The following is a 21,451-nucleotide window of genomic DNA, read 5'->3' as shown; positions in this document are numbered from 1 at the left end:
TCAGGTAGTTGCAGACAGCAATGAGGTACCCCCTGAGCCTCCTCTTCTCCAGGCTAAACAACCCCCAGCTCCCTCAGCCTCTCCTCATAGGGTTTGTGTTCCAGGCTGTTCACCAGCTTCGTTGCCCTTCTCTGGACACATAGTGTCTGCTTTTCACCATCTTCTTTGCCCTCCTCTGGACACGTAGTGTCTAGGTACTGTTCTGTGGTACAGTGTGGTGGTTAAGAAAAAATTAAAACCTGATAAAAATATTCCCCTAAGGGGAACATTACAGGAACTACTTTTATAGACCTTCTTTAGGAGAGATAGAATCAGGAAGTAATAGCAGGAGCAGGGAGGGGAGAGGAAACAACACTGCAATAATAGATGTCCGAAACACCACCAGCACAAAGACAAATTTTGTAATGGGCAGGAACTTATAAATGCAGTCTTGGTGCAGAAAATTCCTTCTAACAGCAAAAGTTATGTGGCTGAGAGATAAATGCAGGATGGGAAATAAAACCAAAAGGCAACAGAACGAGGATGCTTTTTGCAAGCACCTCCTTTTTCCATATTAAATTATATGTATGCTGGCAAAGGTGGAAACCCACCTTTACCTTGCAACTCTGTGATCTTTACAACTTTCAGGTCTGCCAGAAAGTCGTATGTCAGCAGAGCATAATAGCACAAAAAGGACTGAGCAGGGATCAGGCATCCTGCAGAGCCTGGCAAGCTACCGAGCATTTTGCAGGCCCAGAGGCACCACTCCAGGGACAGGATGGCAGGACTGGCACAGTGCCTTCCAGGACACCCCACGCCAGCTGTGCATGCCTCCCCAATGAGGGCAGGATGGAAACCAGTAGGGAGACCAGCTGCCTCAGAGCCTGGCAGCCACCCATCCTAAAATACCCATGGAAAGGCATTTACAGGGCACTCCTCTGGCAAAAAACCCTACCTCGGAAAATCCTTGTGCACAGTCACTTAGAGTAGTAGGGGGATCATAGAATCATAGAATGGTTTAGTTTGAAAGGGACCTCAAAGATCGTCCAAGTCCAACTCCCTGCCATAGGCAGGGACACCTCCCACTAGAACAGGTTGCTGAAGGCTTCATCCAACCTGGCCTTGAACACCTCCAGGGAGGGAGCATCCACAACTTCCCTGAGCAACCTGTGTCAGTGTCCTAACATCCCGTTCCAATCTCCCCTCTGCCAGTTGAAACCCCTTACTCCTCATCCTCTCATTACAAGACCTTGTCAATAGTCCCTCTCCAGCCCTGCTGTAGTCCCATTCAGATACTGGAAGGCCACTCCAAGGTCTCCTCCAAGCCTTCTCTTCTCCAGGCTGCAGAGCCCCAACTCTTGTAGCCTGTCCTCATAGCAGAGCTGCTGCAGCCCTCTGAGCATCTTGGTGGCCTCCTCTGGACTCGCTCTGACAATTCCATGTCCTTCTTGCGCTGGGGGCTCCAGAACTGCACACAGGACTCCAGGTGGGGTCTGAGGAAAGCAAAGGGGGAGAATCCCCTCCCTTGCCCTGCTGGCCACGCTTTTCCCCTGAAGGGCAGCAAGACTCAGGGGTGCTCTGTGCTGTCATGGCTCTGGGGACACGGTGATAGCCCTGTCAGTGCTGGGGCAGGGAGGAGTCCGGTCATAGTTCTGAGTAGGGACGCATGGACCCGCCAGGGCCTGGGCAAGCAGTCGCAAGCTTTGCCACATCACTGGGTCGGGGAGTGCGAGCCTGCCAGGCAACCGGCAGGCGGCAAGAAGCCCTGTCACAGCCTAGGTTGGGGCTGTGGCACTGCCAGGCCCGGCAGAGGCAGCAGGACGCTCTTACAGAAGGCTTCGCAGCTGCAGCCCTGCAGGACCCGCGACGGAGGGCGGGAAAGCCACCAGCGGCGCGGGGCACGCTGGGAAACGCAGTCCTAGCGGCGCGGAGAGCGGCGGCGGCCGCGCGGCGCACGCTGGGAAGGCGCCAGGGGAGGGAGCGGGGCCGCATCCACAGGCGGTTTGGCGGTGCCGCGCCAGGGCATGGCTGCGCTAAGCGCCCCCGTCACAAGTGGAGGCTGTGGCAGCGAAGCTGTTACCCAGCCGCGGGGAGCAGGGGAGAGGGCTGATGCGAGCTCTCCAGGTCCTCTCTCTGAGCAGGAGCAGCCAGACCTTGCCCTCTGCCAGGTGACTGACAGGATCAGAGGCTCACAGGATGTCAGGGTTGGAAGGGACCCAGAGAGATCATCCAGCCCAACCCCCCTGCCACAGCAGGACCATGCACAGGGCACACAGGAACACAGCCAGACAGGCCTGGAAAGGCTCCAGAGAAGGAGACTCCACAGCCTCTCTGGGCAGCCTGTTCCAGCGCTCTGGGACCCTTACAGTAAAGAAGTTCCCCTTTGTGTTGAGCTGGAACCTCCTGAGCGGCAGCTTCCATTCATGGCTCCTTGTCCTATCGCAGGGAGCAGTGAGCAGAGCCTGTGCCCCCCAGCCCTCAGATAGGTACAGACATTGATTAAATCCCCTCTCGGTCTTCACCAGACTAACAAGCCCCAGGTCCCTCAGCCTCTCCTCAGAAGACTTATGGTGGCAAGGTTCTCCTCACACACCTCTCTGGACTTGCCTTCACCTCTATCAGGGTTTCCCTCATTTCTCCCATTCTTAAACTGACCTTTGCTACCTGTCAGCTGGTCCTGCCTGCAGGTCCCGCCACGTGCTGGCAGTAATCTCCCATAAATCAAAAGTGCTCTTTAATCCTAATCATAGAAACAGTCACTGCAGAAAAATGTTCTCCAACCTGCAAACATTACATACAGCCGATTTGCCTACACGCACAATTCATTCCACAAGGGCTTTTTAACCTCACCAGAGGCTGGGCAGCTCTGCTGGTGATCTTGGAGGTCTCTAACAACTTGGGTGATTCCACGACGATTCTATGAACAACTTCTTCTGAATCCCATCGTCCTCCATTTTTTGCCATCTATCTTTGAACCCTCTCTGCACAACTCCCAGATGACAGCTGGAAAGCTGCTCCAGCATTCCTCGTTTTCCAGCTCTTTTCCTTTACATCTTTCCCTCATATTAATTTACTGTCAGATTATACTATGATTCTAGATTAGGCTTCCCCAAGTCATCAGGGAATATTCAGAAAGGGCTAAAGCTGGCATGGCTACAGCTCATGGCCACTCAGAAGACAAAGCTGAGGTAGATGGGGAATTATAGGCTGGACGGTGGTAGGAAGTTCTTCACAGAGAGAGTGATTTGCCATTGGAATGGCAACCAGCAACAGAACAAGGGGACACAGTCTCAAGTTGTGCCAGGGGAGGTCTAGGCTGGATGTTAGGAGGAAGTTGTTGGCAGAGAGAGTGATTGGCATTGGAATGGGCTGCCCAGGGAGGTGGTGGAGTCACCGTCTCTGGAGGTGTTGAAGCAAAGCCTGGATGAGGCACTTAGTACCATGGTCTGGTTGACTGGATAGGGCTGGGTGCTAGGATGGACTGCATGATGTTGGAGTTCTCTTCCAACCTGGTTGATTCTATGATTCTATGAGTAATTAATCTCTTGTTAAGAACGAGTATTGATGCAAACAACTCTAGTATTCAGTGTGGCTATTCAAAATTAGCAGGATAGGCAGGATTTGAGGTAAAACATTAACTGGGCTTTGCTGTTGTGACCAAAGGCACTGTGAACATCATGCACGACATTACAAAAAACCTCTTGGGAAGACTCAGTTCAGAAACAAAAAGTCCCAAATAAATGATGGTCTTGTACTTTGTAAATATTTGATCTCACTATACTGAAGGAACAGAATCTGCAGATGTTACTGAAATGCTTCTGCAGACAGCGGAGGAAATAGATCTGTAACATACACCAGCCCTCTTAAATTCACCAAGCCTGGTCACCGTTACTCTAGCAGGAGAGAAATGCAATTCTTTCCTTCTTACCAAAGAACAACTCCTAGCCAGTCTCTTAGATTCAATCTGATTTTTGCAGTGCTACCAGGTACAGCTTGCTGAATAGTGATGTCTAGGATGAGAAGGCTGTGCTCATGGGCTCACTCTATTACGGTGCAAGGTTTACTAACCCCATGAAAAAGGAAACCTTAGAAGATCGATTTTGGGAGAGCTGTTCCACCAACACCCTTGGCTTGGAGCCTCCTACAGCTCCAATACCAAGCCTATTAATGGGATTTCACTGAGCAAAGCTCAGTGAAAGCTAAGTAATGACATCCCCAAAGCCTGCAGCATTTCAATCACATCCCAAGAACAGAATGCCCCAGTGCAAGCACCTCCCACACCGCCACAGCCGTTTCTTAACCTTGACTACAGTGGCCCTCAGTAAGACAAAAGAAAACACCCTTTGCTTTCGCCTGCTGGATGATGCAAGCCCACTTGCTGACCTTTCTGGATGAACATTTTTCTAGTGTGAATGGGCCAGCTATGATCTCACTACCTTGTCAATGAAGAGGAAGCGGGGAAAGCCTTTTCAGAATTCAATCAAAAGAGGGCTTTTATGCAGTCTGACATCAGGGGAAAACACAAGACGACTTTCCAACTGCACTGCAGGAACAGCTGAGAAGGCTCTCCAAAACCACTCCCCCTACCTTTCTAGCGACCCTCACTCTGGGCCAACTACTTAATGGCATGAGCAGACGTTCAGCTCTGAACGTAGGATTGGCAAAAGGCTCGTATACCCATCAATTATATCAAAGCTACAAGAGGATCTGACTCCAGAGGGCATAAATATGGACTCTGTTCAGAGATTTCTGGTGTGACAGTGGGGTCAGCCTACAACCTTTACAATGAATATCCTGTTCCTGCTTGACCTCTTGTCCTTTATTCCCCTTCTACTTAATGACTGTTTGGAGCAGCCTTAAAGCCTGGAAAAAAAAAAAGAGAAGAAGAGAGGGGAAAAAAGTCCTCCAAAGCTGGCTGACATACTGATATTGCTGGTGGCAATATATTTACACAGCTACAAAAAGCAGCTCCTCAGCTGAGCCTGCTTTTAGCTTGTGTCTTACTAAAATGAAAGAGCACTGAAACTGTATCAGCAGACTGAATGAGAAACTAAGATTTCTTTAATGTGGCAGCATTCTGGGGAAGCAGCTCCAGAGATGACATTCTATAAAGCTGCAGCCAGTTGTGGAGTTTTGCAGCTTCTAGGGAGTCCTCAAGTGTCCCCAGCAGCAGAGGACCTGAGTCAGCCAAACCTCCCTGTCCCTCTCCGTCTCCCTATGTATCTATCTATATACCTATCTACTTATCACCTTTCCCCATCACTGCAGGGGTCAAAAACAAACACAGAGCTGCAATGTTACGCAAGTACCAACAGCAAGTTCACAACACGTCTCAACTCCACTGGGCATCTCCTGTTGCTTCCTATGTACCGGAAATTAACTGGAAAACTGTATCAAACCCAAAGGCAGTATTACAACCCTGAGGCATTTTGCTGTTCTGTTCCTACTCTGAATGGCTTGCAGCTGTAGTGCTTTTACTTCCCCAGTCTGTCCTCAGCCCTAACATTATCGATCAGTTCTGTTCTCCTCATTTTACACCATTTTCGCCAAGCATATCCCACAAACAAATGGCAGCAAGCAAGTGTGAAGTTAAATTATTTTTTAAAGACTGAGAAAATCTGATGTTCTGATGTTGGGTGTGAAAACATTTTTCAGATGTTCAGAAATGGAGAAGGGAAAGAAATCTTGCCTAGATGCATCCCTGCGTACAGGAAAAACAATGGAATGGCTTAAGGCCTCACTTTGTGTTTCAGATGTACACAAACACCACCTTTCTCAGTAGGAAATCCCTTGCTAGTACACTGCTCAGTGTGTTGTGCTGAGTAATTTTATCTTCTAGAATGTGGGTTGGTTGGTTGGGTTTTTTTTTTCTTTTAAACTTCTGCTCTTAAAATACTTAAGGCAATAAGAACTCAAGAGTCTTAACACTATAAATGCCAATTGGAGGTCTAATCTCCTTCAGGCAGATGTGGATCGACATTGGTTGATTAAATACTGATAAAAATTAGAACAGAGCGAAGCCAAATGAACATAAGAAATATTTCACATGATGTTTACTGGAAAATTGCAGCAGGGATTTTGTCTAATGAGTAAATATAGCATGAAGCTGTCGAGTCTTCTATCCCAGGGGTAAGATAATTTGAAACACATTTTTTTTTCCAGATCAAAAGTGTTACATTGTCAAATATAAAAGCCCAATTTAGGCTGCATAGTATTTAATTAAGAAATCAGCATTCTATACTGTGATTTATTTAAAGTCCAATGCCCCTCGAGTCATTTTCTCTTCTTAACTTTTAAGATTGGTACTGTGCAAGATCATGGGAAAGACACAATCAACTTTATTTTCATTAGAAGAGAAGAAAAACCTACAGGGAACCCTGTGGAAAATCAAATACAAACCCAAGATTTTCCAGTGATCCTGTAATTTGGAAAGGCCATCTGCTCCCTCAAAATGCAGAGCATTGTATCTGATCCTGTGGGCTATGGGGATGGGTAGCCAAGATCCAGGTCATACAGGACAGCCACAAGAACACCTGGAGTTGTCAGACTTAAAAGGACCCTCGTAGTGCTCTGCAGCCGCGATTCGCTCACCTTGACGCTTCTGTGGTGTATCCGTGAGGGCTGGCATTTCACACTGCTGGTGTTGCAGCAGCCAGTGCAACGTTTCACCTCCACGCAGGGTGGCCATATCAGGAAGTTGGCAGAGGTGGGATCAATCTGACTCCGAGGTATCTCATATATAACCGTCCGTGTTTTGCAGACAGCCGGGATGGCTTCCTCTGCGAATACAAGAAATTCACACCTCAGGTGAGCAGCTGCTCTCACCTCAGAGCCCCCAAGATACCTTACACCACCAATTTATGAGTGGCATCCTCACTTAGCTGGCGGGTTGAGATGATGTATTCAGTTCCCACTGCTTACTGACAAGTCAGTGCTGAGTACTGTTTGCTTCCCATCAAACTGTGTGTGCTACCCTAGGGAGAGGCTTGACTCCCTCCCAAAAACCCAGCCCTAAAGTGAGGGTTTACAATGGCCTGGCTCCCAACATAGCTCGGAGCGCATACCATTAGATAAGACAATCCTGGCTCTCTAGAAGTGACAGCAAGCCAGAGGCTCCTCCAGTGTAGACGATCCTCTCACACAACCTGACAGCAACTGCACAACAACAGCCATCGTTTCACAGTGCTGGGGCGATCACTGCATGCCTTATCACTCCACAAGCATGCAATACCTGGCAAACACCACCACACAAGTTGCACTGAGGGCATCTGTATCATACTCAAATTGGCTGAGCTGGTAAACAACCTGTGCCAGCTTTAAACTTTCAAGTCTTGGGTTTCCGCTTCCAAAACCTTAACATTCCCAAGATCAAGGAGCTTGGTCCCTCTGCCATCCCGAAGGGCAACTGGCACTTTTTCTGAACAAAGTTATCAAAGCCTTGCACATAGTAGGTTTCATTTGTTTTTTTACTTCTTGAAGGAGGTAAAACTACAAGAGCAGCATGACAGCAGAACCTGCAGCTAACACAATATCCTGCTGGGATTGGGTAAGGTGAGCTTGTAGACAGCCCGTTTGGCCACGTGAGGCTCATCAAGAGTAGCTCTGTTCCGCTGCATGACAACTGCCATGAAAAATCCAGACCATGTATGGTTCTCACTCTAAGGACTGCTCAAGAAGTCAAGCTGGTAATTCAAAACGGTCCAGAAAAGAATAGCAGTTGCAGGGACAACTTGTTTCATGACAAGTTCTCTCAAGGCAGCTTGGATTTTCTTGCGTTACAGCGGAAGCAGCGATAGCTTTGGGTTAGATGTGTCAGGGAACTGGAATACTGCCTGCACTTCTTCAGTTACTTTTGAAGAACAAGAAGTTCAGGCCTGGCCTGCGACGTGGAAATCGAGGCTTGGTGTTTCAGATGGATAAATAGAGTGAAAATTACTCTTCTCAGTCCTCAAAGCCACGACATGAAGGAAACGAGCAGACCCAGTACCGCAGGACAGCTCGCAACTCCTACAAGTTATTGAGTGTATCCAGTTCCCACTGGCTTTTATGGAGAGGCATTCAACACCTTGCAGAGAAAGGTGCCAAGTGTAGCAGACCGTTTCAGAACCGCTGTTCTCTAGAGGCATTCAATGTGACGAGCAGGCCTGCCAACTCACACTGCAAAGCCAGGCTGACAGCATGCTGTGCTATCTGCTGCCTGCCACCACCGCTCAGAGTGCCAATGTATTGACTCTGAATTACCTATAATAGATAAGATGGTGGATGTTTTCCAGTCATATGCAATGGTAAAGCACTCTGATCTAATCAGAGGAACGAGCACTGCATACAAATCCTCTTCTAAAACTCATTAGCATCTCTTTCAATTTATCTTTGGGCTTTGTTGGGCCATCATCATTATCATTTAATAAGAACAAAATCCCCTGTAAACATGCCTGTTGCCCTGCACAGCGATGAAAATCAATGCCCCAGCATTTCCATCAATGGCTTTTAATTTTGGGGATAAACTCTTTTTTTTCTTGTGAATAAAGAGTCAAGCTGTTTCCTTTTGTGCAGCTTCTGCACTGAAAACTCTACCAACTGTTGATGTTTTTTAAAGCACACTGCTGTAGTTGTTCCCCACACCATGAATTATACATTGAATATCACAGCATTTTCTAACCAAGGTCTAGCTTTTCTAACATGCTGCAACAAGAAAGTGAATGTAAAGAATTTGCGCTTGTCTGTCTCCTATGGACATCCTCCAGAAGACAGCTTCTCAGGCAATGGCTCGTTTTGTGCAAAAAGAAAGGCAGAAACTAGAAATGGCCCTTTTTTTCCTTTGTGTGTCTCACATTTTTCCAGTGAAGTGTCCTGCTTGGCTGACCAAAAGCACCCCCTCTGCTTTTACTCCCTAAGTACAAATAACTCATTGCTTACCAATGCTTCTTTTTCTGCGAATGGGCACAGGACGATTCTCTTGCACATGTTTAGCAGAATGAACACTGTAAGACCTTAAGTTTGTTTCTGAAACATCATCATATCCTAGAACAAGAAACAAAATATTAGCCCTCAGCCACATTACTCTCATTAGGATCGCTGCAGCGCTGTTTCCATACATATAAATCTGTGCTGTTCGCATGCACAAGTCCAAATCCAGCAATGCAATTGCAAGGGCAGGGAAGATACAGACATTAAATGTCATGTATCAGCATGCACAATTTAATTCTAAGAGCCATTTTACTGAAAGTCTCCAGAGCAGTGCACACTAACACAAACTGCACCTACAGCAAACCTGTTGCATTTTGATGCGAAAGGCATAACGCAGCAGAAGCTGTAGAAATAAGAACAATAATGCTTCAAGTGAAACACTTCTTATTCAGTTTAAGTTCTGGTATGAGACTACAGGAGAAAATATGGCATTACACACCCAACAGCAACAATGCTGCCTCTGTACATTTTCCCTTGTTTGGTTTTCAGCTCTGTACTAGGATAGAATCAAAAGCAAAAAGTAACTATCATGGGTTTCCTTTTAGCCTCTCTGTTGCAGAACAAATCCCCTGTGAAGTATCCTAACCTTTGGAGGGGCATCTGAAGCTACTGCAAACTCTGGGACTGCATCCAGGCTTGTCTTTTTCCCTAAATAAGCCTACCACATGGGTTAAAGGGCCATGAGAAAAAGCAAAGATGGAAAACTTGGCATTTCATTTATCACAAAAAAACAACAAAATAACTGCTCCAGCTATTTGGTTTTGTTAAGTGAAGCAGTCCAGGTCATGTCCCATGCAGCGGGGTTCCGAAAACAACAAGCACAGTCTGCAAACTGGGGATCAGGGAAGATAGAAGCAAAGTGAGGACTGGGTACAGATCTCAGTACACCAAAACAAAGATTTTTCACGCTCTGCTGCTTGGAGTGCCCTCTGCAACATCACTGCAGAGTTTCAGGGTTTCATTGTTGGCTCCAAAGAAAACTATGATGTGCACTAGAAAATGCAAAAGGCTATTACAGAGTACTCAGCTGCCCTCTCTACAAGCCTACCAACATTCTAGACTCCTCCTCTGCGCTGCCAAGCTCCCTGCTTCCAGTTCATTTTGTATGCACAGCTGACTGTGACTCTGGAACTTGGTTTGTTCTCAGCTTTATTTAGTAATATACATCATAAGGGGCTGCTCTACAAACTAACCTACCCCTTTGCTCCTCCCTTCAAGAAACCCTGCCTAAAGAGCATACAGCTTGTGGAATCACCTGCAGGGCCTGATGAGTCAGGGAGATAGTGATATCTTCAGCACCTTAGCAAGAGCTCTATGCCTCAAGGTTTATCTTCACTTCTTGGAAAATACTATCATAGATAGCTAAGAAAAGATGAAATGGGAGGTCCAAGAGGTAGTGCCAGGATCACCCACTGGTCTTGTCTGTTTTTCTTATCTACTGAACAGATCCTTGACTGAAATAGATCAGCATGAAATCCACTCTCCATTTATCCAAACCAATTGGGTACTACTTCCTATGTAGAGTATTTGTTTCCCACCGACTTTGATGGGAAGTTTTGGAACCCAACTAATTGAGTGGTCTTATTTGCAGTCCCAGCCCTGTAATGTAACACAACAACAACCACTGTATTTTATTTCTGCTTTTATGGTGCCCTCTACTCCAGAAGACTCATCAGTGGGGTAAATAAAACAGTTTGCCTGACACCCCACAGGAAGTCTGTGACTGAGCTGGGGAGCAGAGCCAGGTCTGGCACATCCCATTTCAGTGGCACCAGGCCATCCACCTGACCCCAAACGGTGTTATGCAAAATGAGGATCTGCTCTAATGTTCCTCCAGCCGTCTTCTACTTCCTAGCACTCAGCCACCCAGCACCTTAATAGTGACCTCCTTTTTGGCAGCTTCATGTTGTCACAACCTCCCCCTCAATTTGAGGCAATGAAGTGATACTCAAAAGAAAGCAGCATGAATTCTGCTCAGTGTAAGATCCAAGCCAGGCTCGGAGCAAGAAGCATCTCAGTCTGCATGCAAAGAGTGTTTCAAAAAGATTAAGCACAAAACTAATGCCTCTAATCCGAACTGCTCAGTGGGCACGGACATCTTGCTGAAAAGAGAAGCCGTCGATGATGCCAGCTGTACGGCAGGCCTGAGCCACAGGGCCTAATCCCACACTCAACGTGCTGGCACAGCTCCCTTCTAACACGACTGATTTCTTGCTGTCTTGTTTAAAGAAACTGGTAGGCCTAAAGGAATAGCCTGATCAGCTAACCAATATGCTAAGCCATGTGCTTATAGTTAACTGCTCAACTCAGCTGCAATTAGCCATATCCTATCATCATGTTTATAAAGCAAAATGACATGTCGAGGAGCATGTGTTGCTAAGAAGATGATTTCTAAGGTGAAGAAGGCCTCTGGCTCATACAGTATCTCACTGTCTCACTACATATCTTAGGCATGTATATCATTTCCTAAGTTCATGTCTCGCTGTGGGGGTTAAGAAAAGAGATCTACACAGCTAGCACAGCAGACTGCAAAACAAGTTCCAGTCAAATCTCTATGCATTATGCAACACTAATTTTATTACTTCTATCAACACAGCCTTGATGGTTGAGGGTTTTTTTCTCAGTGAACACAACTACACAGCGCATGGCTGAAGCCAGAAGACCCTACAAAGCCAAAAGGCACCTGGTGTCTCCCTGGTCCCTACAGGCGTTTGGAAGGACCTCTATTGCTCAGCGAAGTCAATGGGAAAATCACTGCACTTGGAGTCTTGCACAAGCAGGACTGAAAAATCAGAAAGTCATCTTTGAAACTCACACTTGACCCTGGAAGTGTGGCCAGAAGACTTTCTTTGATTTCACTAAAGCAATGATGGTCTGATAATCACAAAGAGCACTCTCTAGCTTGACTTTAAATAAGACCAATACCTCATTTGCAGCACTTTTCCCCCCTGACTGAAGAAGCTGCAGGTTACGGATAAGCTCTTAGCAAAGGAAATGGGAGTTTCTGGGTGCTTAGCACCTCACAAAATGAGGCTGAGAGCAGAAAGCTTAGAAATGGGTGGTACTTCCTTTAGAAATTGAACGCTTCTTGTCACTAAGTGAAGCTGAAGGATGCTGCAGGGAGCCAGATTAATGAGGCTCTCTTTTAAAGTTTTAGTAAAAAAAGGATTTCATGGCAGCTGATCAAGAAATTTCTCTGTAATTCTTATGTACTGACAACATATCAATGATGGGTATAAAAACTCCTGCAATTAGCCTTGGTCAATCCATTAACCTAGCTGAAATTGTTCTTTTTTGTCAGATTGGCATTCCTCCACTGGGTCATGGAGTATAAATCGCAGAGTTTCTGTGCCATTCTGCCAATATGCAACCACTCTTCTCACTAAATAAGCATGTGGAAAGTATCCTAAGACGTTTATCAATTTATATTTTCACATTGCCACCTCTTTCCCAAACTATGAGGTGCAATCCTCAATATATGCAGCCTTAACCTAAGCTCTTCTAGATGTCACTTTCATTTGCACCTAGGAAGTACAGGCCCAGAATTTGTAGTACCAACAGCAGCAGTTTAGGAAATTCTCATTTTCTCCCCTTTTTTTTCTTTCAGGAATTCAGTGGAAGGTGCAATAAACTGCAAAGGTCCATCTTACAAACCAGTCCTAGAGCCAGAAAGCACAAGGAGAGCCAACATCAATCTGTTGTTTCATCCTTTCTCTGGCTGATGCAAAATACGCCCTTCTGACATTCAACTGCAGAGATAAATGCCATCAAGTTTTCAAGTCTGATCTATTCAAGGAAATATAAGTATCAGCCTGCAAGATCCTGTTTTGTTTAAGGGTTTTTTTTCCCTTCATCAGATGTGATCAACCAACTGTAAAGGAGTATTCCCTCTATCTCTCTCAGGAAAAACAGAGGACACACATGGTAGATGCCCACCTCTCCTAATGGTTAAGAGGAGCAAGGAAAGCGAACACATCGCGTTGTAACATCCTTAATTCCAGCACCACACCACAAGCCACAGAGTCAACAGAGGATTTTCCAACAGATTGATCTTTGCAGCAGCCTTAACAACTTTTCCATGAAAGTATACTGTTAATTCTGAACGTTTCTCCACTTAACAAAAGCTGCTCGTCTAGTTCTTACTCACAGGCCGTTAAATTCACGCGGCCTAAGGTGACCCTGTGGTTGATGCCCTTAAACCATGCAAAGAAGCACACTCAGCCTTGCCTTTCCCCACGCAGGGAGAGAAGACTGGGGGAAAATCTGTTCCCAGCGGGAGGCAAACATAATAAGTGATGAAATGAACTCTACCTCCCACAGGACAGATGGGAGAGGTGAAGTGCGAGGAGAAAAAGCACACTGCTAAGCCAAAGAGAACTTCACAGGCGGAATGTAGGAAATGCCCCCGTTTCGGTGATTTAGTCTGTTAGTAGTAAAACTGCACTCTGCACGCTACAGCTGCCTACTTCCTGGGACTGAGCACGCTTTCTGTTTTAAATCGGGTCAGACTTGTCATGCCAGTGAAACTCTGACACTCACTGTGGATCCCAACCACAGCAAATCAGTGCAAGAGCCTTTCTGAGAGAGAATTTTCACGTTGCCTTTACAGGGATTTCTCTTTGACTCGGACACGCAGCACTGGGCTCTGACAAATTGGCCTGGATTTTCTTTTTTGAATACAATGATAAGCTCCCATGTTGGATAATGTTTTCCTTTAAGTAATATGCCAGATGGTCTGGGGGTGTGGTTTCTAATTTTATGAAGGGGGTTATCAGTCATCTCTGCTTTACAATATAGAGACCAAATCTGTCAGAATAGAAGAAAAACTTGCCCACTCTGACTTATAAAACTTACTTTTCCAACTAAAAATATACGTTTTGCATTGCAGGAGAGAAAAATTACTCTTCTTCCTTCATTTTCTGTCTTGTAACTCAGGAATATCAGCTGTTTTCTGCTTGCATGTCTGATCCTGCAAACTCTTCCCCAACAAGATCATTCTTAATTCTCAAGTCCACCCACTGAGTTTAAACAGGGCTACTCACATGCAGAAGGACTGGCAATACCATGCACTGAAATGAGGGAGAAAATAATCACTTGAGTGTTTTTATTCTGAGCCTCAGTTTAACTCAGTATATGCTATAAACCAGGAATGTATCTCTTGAACAAGCCCTGGCTGAACTGGCCCTTCAGTAAAGGCAATCACAGCCCCAAGGAAATGCATTTCTGAAAGATCATCTTACCGGTGGCAAGCAGAAAACATCTGATTTGCTAATCCAGGCTAATACTAAATATCATAAACAGGTCTGATCCTGCTTACTGAAGAAAACATGGCAATTTCAATGTTCAATTAGTCACTCTGATAAACCCTGAATAAGAATTACTCACAACAATAAAGACTGCAGGATTGTGCCCAGAAAACGTAACTATGGGCAGTGAAAAGTGGGATACTCTCTGTGAAGATCCAACCCTGCCTGTGTATCTGAGAGTAAAGCTCAGCAGGCATGCAAAGGGAGAGCTCACATAAGCAAGAACAGGGTGAAAGGCTCAATATTTTGGTTTTGTTTTTTAATATTGTTTGAGTTCATGTCTTAAGCCATTACTGTTTCATGTTGAAACAGTAAAATATTTATGTGTCTTATTTCTCCACTGCTTTCTAAACCGACAAGCTGTAGGAAAAAACAGCCAGATGAAACAGTAAACTTGTGGCTGACCTCTCTCTTCCATTTTTGGTCAGGCATCCTCTGGTTAATATTTGCCACGAGGTAAATGATTATGTTCTGAAATAAAAATCTCTGCTCTGTCTACTAATTTATTCAGCTCCCACCATTGCTCCACTTGTCTGCTTGAGTCTCTTGCAATGGAGCCATGTGAACTTTTGCTCTCCTTCTAAGTGGTATTTAAAAATGAAGCATGTGCTTGTTACGCTGGGGTATGTGAAAAAATAATGTATTCTGGTAGCTCCAGAGTACTGACTCAAGCATGCAGCATTTTAAAACGCTAGTGCTGAGATCCAGCTCTTCTGCAACAGCAGCCAAGCCTTCCACTGAGTTCACTGGGAAAAAGATTTCAGCAGTAGTGCACTTGTCTGGTCCAAAACAGCCTTCAGTGGAGAAATATGTATTGCATACCCCATCCCTGTTGTGAAAGCTGCTTTAATTGCAGCGATAAGCAGCAACGATGAAGCACTACTGCTCTCCAAAAATACTAAATTGATGCCAGCAAATCTGGTAATTAGTAATTAGCCTTCATGGCAAGGTATTGTGCAAGAGAGAAATATTCCCATTTTCAGTGTAATGGGAAACAGTTTGCTCCCTAATCAGAGGAAAACTGAAAGCTGTGTCTGTAAAACACATTCCTAGTGCATTCCTGCTCATTAATACAGCACTGCACAAACGCAGCGAGTTAAACTCTAGAAGGATCCTGCAACACTGAATGAAGGTGACTGAACCTGGCAGAGACTGTACAAAAATACACAGCATATGGTTTAAAAGTACCAACGCAAGCAAGAATTCATTCACTTTTCTTCGTGTTTGCTCTTCAGCAAGACGTAGGTTTCCCTCGGGCACATCAAAGGTTTATTCCCTCTCAACTAAGGGAAGAAATCGCCAGGAACAAAGTGCATCAAGTGAAACCAAATGATAAGAAACCCAGTAATACAGTGCTTCTAGACCTGATTTACTGCTGCAACGATCTGTTTGAACTGCACGTTCTCACTACACCCATTTGCATGCCTAATGATGCAGAAAATAGCCCTGCACTCTTTTCTTTTGGGGATAAAAAGTGTATTTTTAAGAGTAAGCTTCATGTGCAGGTTCCTGTTTGAAATCAGCATGGCCGGTTTATTTTCCTTTTAATAAAGCCCAGTGCTTGAAGAGACATTACTTCATTCATAAATATTGTTTCAAATGTTTTAAATACCTCTAGGACAGTAGTTTAAAGATAACAGAGCAATTCAAGACCAGCAACAAACCTTATGGAAATTCTTCTCCGCTGAGAAACGGAGAGGTCTGAAAACACAGAGGGTCACACCAAGTCCCTCTCCACCCTGCACCCTCCACCCCCGCCGCCTCCGAACTTTTAATTCCCGATCGGCCCCTTGGCCGCCGCCTCCCTTGGAATTAAAGCTCCCCTGTCCACGGCAATCTGGCTCCTGAAGCCGGGTCCCCGGGTCTCACCCCCGTGGCGAGGCAGCCCGACTCGCGCCGCCGGAGCGACGAGAGGCGTCAGGGCGCTGCGCCGCGGCCGCCCGCGGTGCCTCCCCCCCAAGGGGCGGCGGCGGCCGACGGCGCGGAAGGAAGGAGGACGGGACTAATTTACCTACGGAGTCAATCTCCAGGAGGCGCTGCAAGTCGCGGATGCTGTGGATCTCGCTGTGCGCCAGCCGCTCGATGAGCTCCTGCGGGATCTCGGCCTCCTTCAAAGACACACATACCGCGGGTCACCGCGCAGACCCGCGTAGCTCGCCCCCCACATCCCTGCAGCACCGGGGACTGAGGGCTTCGGAGCTGGGGGATTAGGGGGTTGGCAGGTTAATGGAGGGTGCAGGGTATTTGCTGGACGTATTTGGACGAAGCAAGGAGGTTCAAAAATAAATACGCACACCAAACTCCGCTGGGCGCTGGAGCGCTTCCCGCAGCCCCCGCTGCGCGCCCACGGGGGCTGCGCGCCCAACTGCGCCACGGCTCGCCCAGGCGGGCAACCCCGCACGGCTCCTCGCCTGGAGGAGCGCGTCCCCGGCAGAGCTACGCCTCAGAGTCCCGCTGGACGTCTGGGAACCCAGCCTGCGCTGCCGGCTGCTGAAGTTCGCCCGAAGGGGCATGAGGTCCTCCGCGAGAGCGGACTCCCCGGCCCGGGGAGGAGAAAGGCCGTGTCCCACGGGGCCACCGCCATCCTGCCGGCGCCCACGACGCGGCTCCCAGTGCCAAGTAGACCCGGTCCCGGGAAAAGTTAAAAAGCGTGGCCGTGCAGCTCCGAGCACCGCGCTCCCCCCGACCAGGGCCACCTGTAGCAAGCCCAGGAGGTGGCTCCGAGCCCCGCTCCGTCCCCATGCTAGCTGGCTGGCTCCCGACCCTCGCCCACTCCGAGACGGGTCGTCTTCAAAACCCGGGGAAGGGCGGTTTTTCGGGGGAGGTATTCAACCAACTTCTGCCCGCGGCACTCACGGTGCCCGCAGCCGGCTGTGTGCAGCGCCGTGCGCCGCGGGGGCGGCCGCTGCCAGGCGGATCCGCGCACCGCTCAGCCCCCGAGCAACCGCAGCCCGTTTGTACCCGCGGGGCGTGAATACATACATATATATTATACAGAGAGATGTAATCTATAAGGGCAGCCAGCAGCCCCGGGGCGGAATGCACGGTCGTTCCCCTTCGCCTCTGGCATGCATGAAATGGCAACTTGGTTTGTGCTTCGGCCGCGCAGGGTCTAGGGCAGGGCGAACGCTCCCGGCGAGGCCAGGGCGCGGAGATGCCCGCGGAGCTCAGGTGGGCACCGCTCCCCCGTGCCCTCCGCCGCCGGCTCACCCCGACCCCCAGGGCCCGAAAACGCAGAGAGCCGCTCTCACCTACCTCGGAGAAGGTAAAGGACAGGTAGCCAAAACCTATCAGCAAAACGCAAGCCCAGGTCCTCATCGCGGTCTAGTGCACTTTAGACACGGAGGGAAGGCAACGCTGATGGAGAGGAGCTGCAGGCCGGCTCCTGCCGCGCAGAAATTCAGTACCATCCCTCAGGGGAAAGGCAGCGGGGTGGCTCGGGGGGTCCTCCGCATCCAGGGTGGGTCAGGGCTGCCTCGGGGCGATGGTGGTTTAATTACGGCGCTGCCGCTGTTTGTACGTTCCCCTCGCTACGGGAGCGTGGCTGCTCTCCTTTCCTGCTGCTCTGGCTCGCTCCTCTTGGCTCTTAGGACTAGACCAGCCGGTACTTCTGCATATTTGCTTAGATCAGACCAAAGTGAAACCCAAGGAGTCGATCCGGAGCGCAGCCGAAACGCCCATCACCTGTCTGGGGCGGCTTGGCCCCCCTTCGCGGCGGGCGGCGCTGGGGCCCGCCTCCCCCCCCCCTCTCGCCGCCGCGGCCTCCCGCTCCGCGTCGGCACTCGGGGGTTGCTCTATTTGTCGGCTCGACACCCTCCTCTCTCCCTCCCTCTCTGCTCTGCTGGCCCTCCACCCGCTCCCCCTTTCTCAAAAAGGGGAAGGGGAAGAAGGAGGGGGGGGAAAAAAAAAAAAGAAAAAAAGAAAAAAAGAAAAAAGCAAAAAAAAAAATCTTTATTGATACGGAGGGCAACGTTTCTCCTGCCGAGAATGGTCCCGCTTCCCTCCCCGCCTGGGGTGAGGTTCGAAATAATAATAATAATAATTAATTGCGAATAATAGCAGTGATAAACCGCAGCAATATTGCAAGATCTTGCGGGCTGCCTTGGTGCAGTTCCTTCCCCACTTTGCACGGGAGGAAAAAATAAAAAGAGGAAGGGGGGGAAAAAAAATCTTACATATATATATGTATGTGTGTGTGTGTGTGTGTGTGTGTCTGTGTGCGGGTGTGAAAGAAGGTTTAAATCCCAAGGGGATCGGAGACGAACTGCAACTCCTGCCGGAGGGAGGATTCCCGGGCTCGCTCCGAAGCGGTGGCCTGTCTGGAGCGTGGCTGGGGCTCGGAGCAGCATATACCGCTCCCCTCCCTGCCATGCGCCTCCCCCGCCCCTCCTCCCCGGTACTCCCGGCACCAAACCCACAAACAAGTAGTGGGGGCAGCCGCCAGCTGCAGCCCCTGCTTACAGGGCCAGAAGGGCTCTGCCCACATGTACGGAAAGGAGAAAGAAAAAAGAAGAAAAGGGGAAAAAAAAAAGGGGGGGGGGGGGGGGGGGCGGAAAGGAAGGAGCCGGAGGAGGGCAGGGGCGGGAGGGGGGGGGCCGGGGAGGGAGCGGGGCAGCCCCTCTGCGGCACTGGGGCGGGGGGAGCCGAGAAGAGGGGAAGGGCTGGGAGCTGCTGCGCAACACCGGCGGGGGACCGTGCGGGATCCACCTTGTGCCCCTGCCTTTTATGTAAGGCAGAAGAGATCGCCATGGCCACGGCGGGTTTAGGTGGTTTTTCTTACCGGTGGGGTGTTTGTTTGTTTGTTTGTTTTCTTCCTTTTCTTGGGGGGGGCGGGGGGGCACTGTGGTGTTGGGGGCTTGCCATTTGCAGGAGGGGAGGGGCAGAGTGGCAGCGGGGTTGGGGGGATAGAGTTAGCGTAGCTTCTCTGCCATTGCAGCGTAGCCTTCATTGGGAGGGAGGAACACGCACACATACACACCCTTCAGAAACACCAAAGCACACACACCCCCCAGAAAAAATAAAAAGCAGCCTGGGGGGGCAGCGGGCGTCCTCCGCCCTGCGGCACCTGGCTGCGGCATGCGCGGGCGCGGGGCTCCCCACCGCGGCCGCGGAGACGCTGCGCCCCGGGGGCTACGCCGCAGCCAGCTTCGGCCCTTCCGAGCCCTCCCGTCCCCCCTCCCAGTCAGCCCGCGGAGCATCGGTGCCGGAGCCGGGCGGTGGCAGCCCGCTCGCCTTTCGCATCCTCCATCTCCAGAGAGAAAATGCCCCCTTTTCCCCAGCGCAGATTGGCACAAGGTGCCTGCTGCACCCTGACATCTCCCTGAACTCATTGTGATTTAAATAACAGCCCTTTCTCCTCTAAACAAAGCATCTTAATAGCAGATGCAAAGAATTTAGCTCATCTGAAAATCCAATAGCATTTAAGTGGATTAACTGCAATAACACAACTGAGGAGTGATACTATCCTTCATGGAAGACAATAGACTGTAAATGCACAGCCAGGGAGACTTATCCTTTCATCTCTGAATTTCCTTCAGCATTTCAAAAGCGAATGCTTTCTAGAAGCCCTGGAGGGGTTTGCACGCTACTGGCTTGGACATGCTTCTAGGAAACAACCTGTGCTTTAATGGGCACTTTGCAATTGCATAGAAGTTCCCACCAAAACAGAAGTGGCCTTTCAAGTACGTTTAATTCTCTCTCATGATGTCATGTAGACCTACAGGGTGGTCTCCAGGACCACAAGGGGGGGGGGGGGGGGGGGACGGTGGGGGTTGAAAAGAGAGAAAAGGAAAAGAGATGTAAAAGATTTGGAAGCACTTTAAAAAGGAGAATGCCTTTCTTGAAGGAGAAAATGCTGAGCCAGTGTGGAGACATTCTCAAATGGTATTAGAAAAAAAATGAAGTTAAAAAGCCTGAACGCCACACTACAGCAGGCTCAGCCACGCAGGCTGCGCTGGCAAGCAAGAGAAGGACCAGGGCACGTCATTCTGGTAGTTGCAATCACTTTCTTACACGAGAGTAGACATCACAGAAGTAAAAAATGATGACCTAACTTTAAAAAAAAAAAAAAGAGTCTCTTATCTGTACTTACCACTTGCTGGGGTTAAAGAAACAATCCTTATGGTCTGCGTTGTCATAGTAATACAAAAATAATAATTACCAAACAGTGAAATAGATTCTGACAGTACCAGCTCGCTGAGCAGTTGCTTCTCTCCTTCCTTCCTCGGTGGTGTCTGGGATCAGAAGTGCAGGGTATTTGTAGCTCTTTCAAGTGGTATCGCACTAAGAAAGCCAAAGTAGAGATAACTCCTACTTTATCTATCGGTAAAGAAGATCTATGCAGTTTTGATTTTCCTCTCGTTTTCCCCCCCCCCACCTCATCTGATGAGGAACACACTGCATCAGCATCTTTTTTAGATCTGTCATTGTGGAGCTCAGATAAGCATCTTTCCTCTGGGTCAAGTTACACTTGGAGTAGCTTTTAACAGCAGACTGTTTATATGGATCGTTGCAAATATTTGATAATCATGCAAAATATGTAAGATCCCAGAAGAGACCAAAGACCAGGGAACATAAATAAAAGCCGCGCAGGTTCTGCAAACACAACTTTGTACTTGGGTTGTCTGTCTGCTTAGGAAACACATTTTCTCCTTGTCTGTTCTTTGATCTGAAAATGCATTTGTTCTGTATAAGTCCTACAGGCATGCAAAGATAGGCTTGTGTGAAGAGCATCACACAAGTGCATCTTTACTTCAGCATGGCACCTTCCTGCAGTCTGAGTCTATTAAACGTGCATGCCCCAAACACCAAATAGCTTCTTTTAGGCAATACCTACAAGCCACACATAGAATCATAGAACTAACCAGGTTGGAAGGCATGTGGCAAGAGCAACAGGATGGTAGTTAGAGATTTAGAAGAAAATCAGCATAAAGCACCAGAAAATTAGAATTTGCACCTTTTTTTGTTTATCTGAGAGCAGCCAGATAATAGACTGCTTGTCTAATTTAAAGCACATACCTTTAGAAGCCCTTCAAATGCCAGGAGTTAGAATTATACTGTGGCAATACCTACAAGCCACACGTAGAATCATAGAACTAACCAGGTTGGAAGGCGTGTGGCAGGAGCAGCAGGATGGCAGTCACAGGTGTACAAGAAAATCAGCATAAAGGACAGAGCAGCAGGAAATTAGGATTTGCACT

General features: G+C 48.2%; 1 protein-coding gene across 5 annotated transcripts in view; it reads right to left on the bottom strand.

Moving 5' to 3' along the window:
* Positions 1-18,573, bottom strand: part of PDGFA (platelet derived growth factor subunit A) — a 38,899-nt gene extending 20,326 nt beyond the window's left edge. For 2 of the 5 annotated variants that reach the window (XM_064153733.1, XM_064153734.1), the window contains exons 1-4: positions 17,508-18,573; positions 16,264-16,360; positions 8,896-9,000; positions 6,571-6,758 (exon numbers count right to left, since the gene is read on the bottom strand). In XM_064153733.1, coding sequence (XP_064009803.1) covers positions 6,571-6,758; positions 8,896-9,000; positions 16,264-16,360; positions 17,508-17,570 — 453 coding nt within the window. In that variant the 5' untranslated portion in view covers positions 17,571-18,573. The remainder of the gene's footprint in view (positions 1-6,570; positions 6,759-8,895; positions 9,001-16,263; positions 16,361-17,507) is intronic. The other 3 variants (XM_064153735.1, XM_064153737.1, XM_064153736.1) reach the window with 3 other exon arrangements.
* Positions 18,574-21,451: the final 2,878 nt, after the last annotated feature.

This window comes from Pogoniulus pusillus, chromosome 13, assembly GCF_015220805.1.
Source record: "Pogoniulus pusillus isolate bPogPus1 chromosome 13, bPogPus1.pri, whole genome shotgun sequence".
Lineage (NCBI taxonomy): Eukaryota > Metazoa > Chordata > Aves > Piciformes > Lybiidae > Pogoniulus > Pogoniulus pusillus.
This window is presented reverse-complemented; position numbering and strand designations above follow the sequence as displayed.